The sequence below is a fragment of the Amblyomma mixtum genome, chromosome 1, assembly GCF_055824585.1.
Source record: "Amblyomma mixtum isolate Tamu chromosome 1, ASM5582458v1, whole genome shotgun sequence".
Lineage (NCBI taxonomy): Eukaryota > Metazoa > Arthropoda > Arachnida > Ixodida > Ixodidae > Amblyomma > Amblyomma mixtum.
Window position 1 is genome coordinate 308,566,697 of NC_143012.1, and position 9,320 is coordinate 308,576,016.

Below are 9,320 nucleotides of genomic sequence, written 5' to 3' on the forward strand. Positions count from 1 at the left end.
GTGGCGGCAAATGGCGGATGAAGCCGCAGCGTTCGCTGTTGGCATCCCGCAGCATCCAGTCGGCGCGAGACACGCGCGCCAAGCTTTCACCGGAAGTAGCTCAATGCTAGGTTCGCACTCGCTGCATGGTTTTAGATGCAAGGCGAAGTTCAAAGCGCCGCGGTTGAAAGGTCGGATATATACCGTACGTGAGTAGAGGAGATCACGACTGTTGTCCAAACGCGAACTTGAACTTGGAACTTGAACAAGCATGGAGAAAGGGAAGCCTCGCTCCGCTGATCAAGTTTCCACTACAGGCACAGTCTTTGTCAAAAGTAACCAGGCTGCATGGTTTGCTTCTAGCTTGTATAGTGGAGCCCTTGTGGCTTTCCTAAAGATCAAAACGTGTTGGAAGGTATAAGAAGACCCCCAGTCCTTACCTTAAACGACCGTTTCCGCTTCAGGGAAGCTGTAAGGGCTGCATTGTACAAGCTAGAAGCAAACAATGCAGCCTGGTTACTTTTGACAAAGACTGTGCCTATTTAATAACAATTCTTTTCATTCTTGATCCTTTTACTTCCTTCACATGGTCCAGCCGCGCCTTCAATACCGGAGACAGTGCTTGTTTAGCTGACAGTTGTGAAGTCACAAGTCGCAAGATTCAGTGACCTCAAAGTTTGTTTAAAAGGCATCTCGGTGGAACGTTGCTCAGTGAACAGAGGCTGCTACCCTCCTTGTTCAAGCATATATCAAGACGCCCTGAGCAAGGAAGAATACAGCACCTCTCATTTGGCTCATTTGGCTCATCTCATTTGGCTCATTAAAGAAAAAGAAGTTCCAGCGCGGGTTGTCATGCAGGGAATACATGAGATGTCGGCACTATATAGAACTGTGCACGGACCACGGTTCGGAGCCCGCACCCGGTCCGGGCTCTGCGCTACCGACGGCAGGCTAGGCCCTAGGCCCTGGGTTAAAGCCCGGCCCGAGCGCAGCCCGACCTCCTAAAAGCGCAGTTGAAGCGGTGGTATAACAGAATAAAATAATTGCAGGAAAACCATTTTACTTAAACGAACTAAGTATAGAACTGTCACGTTCCAAATGACAAATTTGTTAATACATAGAAATCACTTTATACACAAGATTATTGTTACCAGATAATATGCAAAAACAAGTTGTCCGCTGATAACGGCTTAATTGAGGCAAGTGCGGCGCTCACTCATGATGAATATGGCAGCGCTGAAGTTTTGTTCGCTGTTGGAACTGTTGTACGAAATGGAAAATAATTTATTGGCAAGAACATCAAGTTTTGGATGCGTGGCTGCCTTGCTTTTCCAAAAAACTGCGCCTGCTCAAACTTTGAGCAAGGGGTTGATTCTGCGGCTAAACACTGGGTCAGATGGTCTCACCAATCGGCAGGATGTGACTTTCCTGAACATGCGAACGTGAAGAATGCACTGCACCACCTGCACCTTACGTGTCCCACGGGGGAGGTCGTTGCACAGTCAACTACGGTGCCCAAACTTGTCCCATCCAGCACTTTGTGAATCCATTGCTAGCTGCTTGTAGCTCATGACGTACACGCAGGAAACAAAGCGCTCGAAGTACGAAGGGGAGTGACAGAGCACTTGTAAGCTGTGAATACCGTGACGCAGCTGGGGCTTTTCGACTGATGAATTTGAGGCGGCGTTTGTTTTTTGTCAGTGTGGATAAGTCGACAAATATGCGACAGCATGGCGCTGACTACTGCCAATGCTGAGGTGGCGGCGATGTACTGTTTCTTCTCTTCACGGCAATAAGGATAGGTGCTGACTTAATTCGCCGACGAGCAAATATAGCAGGTCGGCACAACAGCTGAACCTTCGCCGGAAGGAAACGAGCCGCGGAAAGGCGACATCGGCGCCCCTTTACCGCCATTCATGTCAATGGGGCCCCGCTTGCACTTTCTTCGACGATGGACATTTGCTGCCCGCGACTACCTGCTCTCTCAGACCGGGAAGACGAACGAGAGAGATGGCAGTCGGTGCGTGTGCGTTGCGAATCGTCTTCCCGAAAATGCCACAAAGCGTCCCTTCTTTTCCTTTGCTGGATGCCGGCAGCGGTGAGTGGATGAAGCCAATCCGTTCCCGTGGCGCTATACTGCAAGTAAACGACCTTTCTTGTGCTGTCAGTCAGGACGTGTGCACTGGAAAAACTCCGCTAAACGTCGCCGCTTCGCTGATTTGAGTCGCAAAGGCGACCCCACGCACACAATTATCTTCCCAGACGCTTCCTTTTCCCTTATCCTGCCGACTGCAAGGCGCCGACAAGAGGTAGGTTCACCCCTTCGTTGTTACTTGGTAGAATCCAAAAGCGTCCCCGCCCCCCCCCCCCCCCCCCCCCTCCTTCCTGCTTCACCACTAAGCCAGGTGTGGTACGAGGACTCCCAGGGGTCTTTTTGAACGTATCCTGTAAAGTTAGCCTCATCCAGTGCGCTCCATTCATGCCCAGCCCGTGAGAAAAAAAAAAAAAAGAAAAATATATATGGTGCAGGCGCAGAAGTATTCTTGAAGCGTAAAAGCATGTTTGTGTTGTGTTTCACTACAGAACTGCTGAAGTTGACATATCGCAGTCATTGGCAGCCAGTGTTAAAGTCCGGTCACCAACCACCCAATAGCTGGGTCGCTTCCCCCAGACGCTTTAAAGGCGCGGGTAAATCTGAGTGACCAATGACAGAGGACCAAATGGATGCGAAATGGACAACGTAAAGAGGCCAGCTTATATAGGATACAGCTCCAGGTTTCTCTGTACAACGCTTTTTGGTGAGGTCTGAACATTTGCTCCTCAAATGCTTACGGGAGCCCTAAAAGAACAGCTCTATACATTCGTATTCCGGCGCACTACGTGTTGTAGTTAGTGCATGCGTGCTAGTGCCCATCAGTGAAATGATGTCTGCTGAATTCTGAGGACCGCTTTTTAATGCGAAAACACTACTTCACGAGGTCTAACCGTCTCGCCAAGTTTGTGTGAATATTGATTTTGAAGGTGACCTTGGCAAAACCCAGCATAGCAACAGGTGATGCAGAAATGAAATAAGTACTGCCACGACTTGTGTTTCAAACTCGCGGCGGCGCGAACATATCATCTTTGATGGCCACTGCACGAGGGCATTGCGCTATCGCGGCTGCCGATCACGCCTCGTGTTATTAAACTGCAACACACTCTCGCGCTGTGCATTGCACATCGCCTTCTTCATCAACTTCGATCTGCGGCGCGAACAGATCAGATCAGCTTAACCTCGATCAGAGCTTAAACCCGAGTCTGATATCGTCGCCAGACGTGTCGACGACCCGGGTGAGCCAAACCATGAGCCAACTGCATTAAACACATGCTTTTGCACGTCCAGTCGGTTTAGCTACGACCCTACCGCTTTATTGGTCATAGCTTCAAGAAAGGTAGAGCGCATATCATGTAGCACACCATCGTACTATAGACGGATACTACTCAAGAACCAAGCTGCAGATGCCCCTCAAAAGACACCCTCCAGCGACCGACTCTCATGACGTCGTGGTTAATCCCCTATGCCTGCTAGCGTAACATTGCAGCGGGAAGCCGATGAAACGGCATTAGATATGGCTTATTCAGATTAACCGCAGCATCATGAAATCGTTGACGCCATTGGCTGGAAGGTTTGCTTTGAGGAGTATCTGCTGTTTCGCTCTTCGAGTTGTATCCGACTAGAGCTTCCCGGCTTTGGCTTCGGCAACTCAGAATGTTTCCGAATGCTTCTGCATCTGTTTCTGAATGTGCATGGCAGCAGTCCGATGAGAAGTGCATTACGCTGCGTAGTGGATATGGCCAGCCAGTACAGTCGCTGCCACTAGGCACATCCTCGAAGCATGCACAACTGCAGTGATGTAACCTTTAAACTAATTGTAATGAATTTCGAAAACTCGCTATTGGACGGCTGAATTGGTCACCGAAATGCTTTATTAGAGGCACAAGTCCGTTCCGCGTTATTGTTCATGTTGGCTGCTCTGCAAGAGTCAGACATACTGTGGATATCACAACTCACGCTCTTTACTATAAAGACGGTTTCCTCCTTTTTCCCGCTGCTGTCGGGGCTTCGTTGGGGTGGGGATTAAAATATTACGAAAAGTTTCCCGCTGCTCGACGTACAGCGGTGACTTGATGGCCGTATCGGTAGATGGCGCGACGTATTCCATAAAGGTAACACAAAGGTAGGCTTCCTCGATGCCCGTGCCTCCGCATATCCAATCACCCTACACAATGGTGCTGAAAAGGTGATGTGTGCGAGACAGTTTTAGCGCAGCCGGTTAGCCGTACGGTAAAATACGCTAGCGCGGTAGCCATTTCCACGCTTGCCTAGCCACATTTGCCGTACGGTAGCAGTTACCGTATATATCTATAGCTACCGTGTTTACCGTACGGCGGTGCTAAGAGGGTGACAGAAAAAAAAATGACTGCCGCATGAGCCGCTGTGAATAGGAGAGGGCGAAATGTACCCGTCCAGTCCGTCGTGTTAATTGGGCGGGTTAGGGCTGCAGATCAGGGGAGGCATGATGGCTGCTCAAAATGTAGGCCCGCCCGCAGATTTTGAAAATGCGGTAGTCGGAGCGGCCCATCTCAACCTCATGAAGAGGAGGCGTAATCGGGGAGGAGGGCGGCCACCTGACAGAAGGGTGGCCGTGGCTATTGGGTACGGGTGGTTTGTAAAGGCTATACAAGGTTGAGACTTCGCGCTTGTCGTGTGTAAGAAAATCCGCGACAAATGAGATGTAGCGAATGGGGAGGGTAGATGGTTCGTTCTCTGAATCGTGAAACCTGCGTTTGCGCGCAGAACAGTTTTCCGTTTCTTTCGATTTATTTCTCCTAAATACACTTTCAGCTGCGTGTCAGCGCTTGTGGTGTGTCCATAGATCCAGACCTCAGAACCGGATGGTGACAGCAGGAGTTGAGTATTGACTATTATAGGTGGCTGTGTCTAGATCAACCAGGTCTCAGGTAGCATGCACCTGAATAGTGGATCTTATTTAACATGTAAGTGTCGCTGCGGTGGAGCAGTTGCCGGCAGAACCCGCAAGGCTAATCCCACCTGTAGTTTGCCACAACCTCAGCCTCTGTGGTGTGTGCTGTCTTCTTTGTACTCTGTGAACTGCTGCTACTGGCGGTCACTGGCCTTCAAGGCAATCCTCGCCTATTCCTTCTCTAATATAAACGCTGTATTAAACTGTATAACCCCTTGCAAATATGCGCATGCGGCAGTTTCCTAGAAAAGAACCTGACGTATATGTGTGTGTAGGGAGAAAGAGGGGGGGGTCTCAAGGCCGGCTGCCGTCAAGAAGCGAGTGCGCCGGTAGCGGAGTTCCCACCGAGGAAGTCGGAGCAGGGAAAGCCATCGCAGGAGCGACCTGGCATGGGTTCGCTAAACTCCGCGCGCGCGCACGTATCCGCCTTAACGACCGCCGCTCGCCGTTTGCCACAAGGACAGTGGGTTACGTATGACACTCGTCGTTTTTATACGGCTTCGCAGAAGGAATAGAAACTGAGCAACGAGCGCTCCACTATTTACGGCCGCAATGGGCGCCGCGGACCGGTTTTGGGACTTTCCTTTTTCACTGAAAACGGCCGCTTGGCAGCGCCGTCTCTTTCCTGCGCTTTATTTTGATTTTATGGCGCCCTAATAGAAAAAAAAAGAGGGGTGGGGGAGCAGAAATGCGTGTTCTGGGGTCGTTTGTCTTTGTAAAACGGGCCGTTAAAAGGCGACGGAGCGAGCTCTGTGATAAGTTGTACAAGAGGAGTGAGTGTACCTGCATGTATAGCACTATGGCGAGCGCTGCCGGCCACATTAGGCCTTTTTTTTTTCTCGTGCTGTCACGTGCAAGGCACTGCCTTGCATAACTAACTTGTTCGCTTCTATTCCTGCTCCTTAAAGCCAGCTGGGCTTTCATGTGCTCAAGATCGTGTGTTATTAATTGCGAAGATTCTTCCCGAATACCCCATCAAGTTGATGCAGGCATGCTGCGACAGGTCGAAAGTGACGTAGTTGACAGTGCATGCTGCAAATGCTGTCAGCTCCTCAATGTCCATGAGTGCTAGAGAGCAAGTGCAGACAGAAGAGCAAGTCCAAAATTTCAGTTGGTAAATGCGTTTTTAATCGCAATACGGTGATAGAAGACATATATACAAGTGGGGTCAGAACTAAACGGAACACGGTAGCTCGACTTGGTACAATACAGACGGCGCACTGCATATTGAGTGGGCGCTTCAGAGCCACAGTAAAGGGTCAACACACAATTAGATGCGGGAGCGTGTTCCGTTTGTTCTTGACGCGAATGGTACAGAACAATGTTTGGAGAGAACAGATCTTTCAAGGTGGAGTGATGGACCAAGGAACATTGACTAGACAGAACAAGTCTATGGCATAAAAGGCAAGCTGCAGTGAACAGCAGTCTGTTAACAAGTTCCAGTCTGATGATTATATACAGGACTAAAAACTAGTGAAATGCATCGCATGACAGTTTGTTCATTTCTGGAGAAAATGGATGATGAATTTGATCGGCAGGTATTTGTACAATGCTCATGCTCAGTTGACGCGCGCGCGCGTATAAATATTACACCTTTTTTTCGCAATGGCACATGGAAGTGTCAAGAATGCTAATGTGCATGAGCTTCCACGGATTGTGAAAATGATTCGATGCGCTATGTACAAAATCTCACAATGAGTCTCTGTGGCAGTGAGCGAAGTCTTCACAGCCTCTCCAGGGTCTCGTACCTGGGTTGGGGGTTGCATAGCTTGACGATGCAAACAGCTAACACAACTATAAACACAACGTTGCTGATCGCCAAGGCGACAACAACGTACGTTGCGTTCTGCTCCGTGGGCTGGGTGGACGAGGAGCCGGAGGCGAATGCTTGGAGGCTCAGGGGGCGGGGTTCGTTGCTCTCCAGGACGTAGACCCGGGAAGAGGTCATGGACAGCGACTCGGCGTCGGCCAGTTCGATCATGTTGGATGTCTTGCCCATCTTCACCAGAGGCACGATGTCGTACCAGAAGGCAACGGCCCGGTTCAGGACGCTGCGGCGGGGAGTGCAGCGGCCAGTAGTGAAGCGCATGACCAGCTGGCCCTCCTCTGTGTACTCGGGCCACTCCAGGCTCAAGCCGTGACTGCCCACAACGCTCGGATCACTGTGGAAGAAAAATGGGCGAAACATAATTAGCGTTGAACATTCATCGATCTAGGCGTAAAACATGTAAACGACCGCTCAACTGCTTAGCTGTACGGAGCATGGAATTCGTACACACCTGTCTTGAGCAAAGTTGCCGAGGGAAGCAGCCATCTTGATGCTGAGGAGCGCCTCCGACTTGGGCAGGTCACGCTGCTTGAGAACGAGACCCAGAGCGAAGAGGACGTCGTCTCCATGGCCCGCGCCGATGAACTCTGGCTGCTTGGAGAAGGAAGGCCGGTGAGCGAACTGGTAGGCGTAGACGGAGCCCTTCTTGTGGTGTGTCAGGAGGCGGGCCATCTGCTCGGCGTGGGAGGCGATGTACATGTCGCCGCAAAACTGAACGTACTGAGCGCGCAGCCCTTCCTTGATGTGCTGGTAGTGGTACTCGTGCTGCACGAGCTTGGACAGCACGTCGTTGTCCCTCACGTTGAAGTCGCGGAGGTGGAACTGCATCATGTCAGCGAAGTCCTCGTTTGTGAGCCTGTTCTGGATGAGGCGCTCGAAGAAATTCGACTTGAGGTACTGCAGAGTGAGGAAGCACAGAGATCCCTCGTTTTGGTTGGTGCCGACGATGACATCAACTGCGTGGTGACGACCCTTCTTGACGGCTTCAAGCGGCTCCTCGACGACCAGCTCACCGTCGAACACAGGCCTGAAGAACTGGCCGATGCGACTTGTAGCCTGCAGCAGCTCCGGGGCCGGAATGTTTCTCAGGCATGCGGCCATCTCTTCGTTGGAATCTGTCTCACAGCCAAGAGCGCTCGCAAGCTTCCTCGTTGCATTGAGCGGGTTGGAGTCGAACACATAGTCGCCGACCGCGATGCCGCCTTGCATGACTGCCCTCTCGAAGAGCTTCTCCTTGATGGGAGTGGCTAGATGGATGCTAATGCTCATAGATCCCGTGAAGCGACCCATGATGGTTACCTTGTCAGGGTTGCCGCCGAAATGAGCGATGTTTCGCTTCACCCATTTGAGAGCCATGCGCTGATCCAAGAGGCCGACGTTTCCGGGGGCATCGGGGGTCTGGGTGGTAAGGAAGCCGAAGGAAGAAACCCGGTAGTTGACCGTGACCACGATGGCTTTGGAGTAGGCGGCCAGGTTGCTGCCGTCGAACTGCCCAGCCATGGCGTAGTCGAAGCCCTCACCGGGGATCCAAACAATGACGGGCAGGCGGCCGGAGTCTTGGACTTCGGGTACGTACACGTTGAGGCTCAGGCAGTCTTCACTCATCTCGGATGCGCTGTTGTCGTCCAAGAAGTTGCTCATGAGCTCCTTGAGGTGTGCCGGCTGGTAGCACGACGGCCCGTGACGGCTGGCATCCAATTCCTGGTCGGCGGCTTCCAGAGGTCTGGGAGGCGCAAATCGCAGTGGGCCGACGGGGGGCTGAGCGTAGGGAACGCCCAGGTACTGATTGACGTGATGGTGTCCTGCCTTGGTCCGGAAGCCCACGAGGAGCCCCGAAGACGTCTGAACGGAGGTCGGCCTGTGAGCCGACAGCGTGCCCACCAGGGCAACGAGCGCCAGAGCGAATCGCATGTTTTCTCTCCGCAGGAGAAGCTAGCTAGCAGAGCGTAAGGCAGAAGCCAGAGCTGATCTGGAGTCGCAGCGTCCCGGCGGCGCATTTATAGGCGGCTCGCTAGGAGAGGGGGGAGACCCCCGACGGCGAGGGCGCCGCCTCAATGAACGCGCTCGCGCGATAACGCGTTGGGTGGAGAGAAGAATGCCAGTGACCCCATTCGGTACTTGGAACGAACTTCCCTTCCCCTCCGCGGCGCCGGGGGGAGGGGGAAGTGGCTACCGTCCCAACCTGGAAAGCGAAAGGAAGGCGAAAATGGCGCCAACGGAAAAGTATGCGATGCGATGCGCTGCTTTACAGTTATACTTGTCGTCTCCCGGGGGTGGGTTTGTGTTTGCCACGCCGCTTCACGAAGGTGCGCGCGTGCTGGAACGCGTGCGTGTTGGGAAACGCGAGGCGCGTGCGTGCGCCACGGTTCCGCCGTAGTGCGCACGTCCTTTGGAGCGCACGCACTGGCGCGTGCGCACATGAATGAATTTTAATGTTTTGACATTGAAACGTTCATACGGAACGCCCACGTAAAACGCTGCGAGGGAAA

At 52.3% G+C, this 9,320-nt stretch overlaps 1 protein-coding gene across 1 annotated transcript; it reads right to left on the reverse strand.

Moving 5' to 3' along the window:
• Positions 1-6,108: 6,108 nt before the first annotated feature.
• LOC149372367 (fatty acyl-CoA hydrolase precursor, medium chain-like) lies at positions 6,109-8,812 on the reverse strand. The gene is made up of 2 exons (XM_089566832.1): positions 7,283-8,812; positions 6,109-7,165 (listed from the first exon to the last, which is right to left on the reverse strand). The coding sequence occupies exons 1-2, from the start codon at positions 8,740-8,742 to the stop codon at positions 6,727-6,729; spliced, it is 1,899 nt and encodes a 632-aa protein (XP_089422958.1). The 5' UTR covers positions 8,743-8,812; the 3' UTR covers positions 6,109-6,726.
• Between the last annotated feature and the right edge of the window lie 508 nt (positions 8,813-9,320).

What these genes read in the sequence shown, in the direction of transcription:
- LOC149372367 (XM_089566832.1), bottom strand. Translation starts at nt 8,742, where the DNA reads ATGCGATTCGCTCTGGCGCTCGTTGCCCTGGTGGGCACGCTGTCGGCT. An exon ending in GGCAACTTTGCTCAAGACAG is followed by an intron (nt 7,166 to 7,282) that starts GTGTGTACGAAT and finishes TTTCTTCCACAG; the next exon opens with TGATCCGAGCGTTGTGGGCA.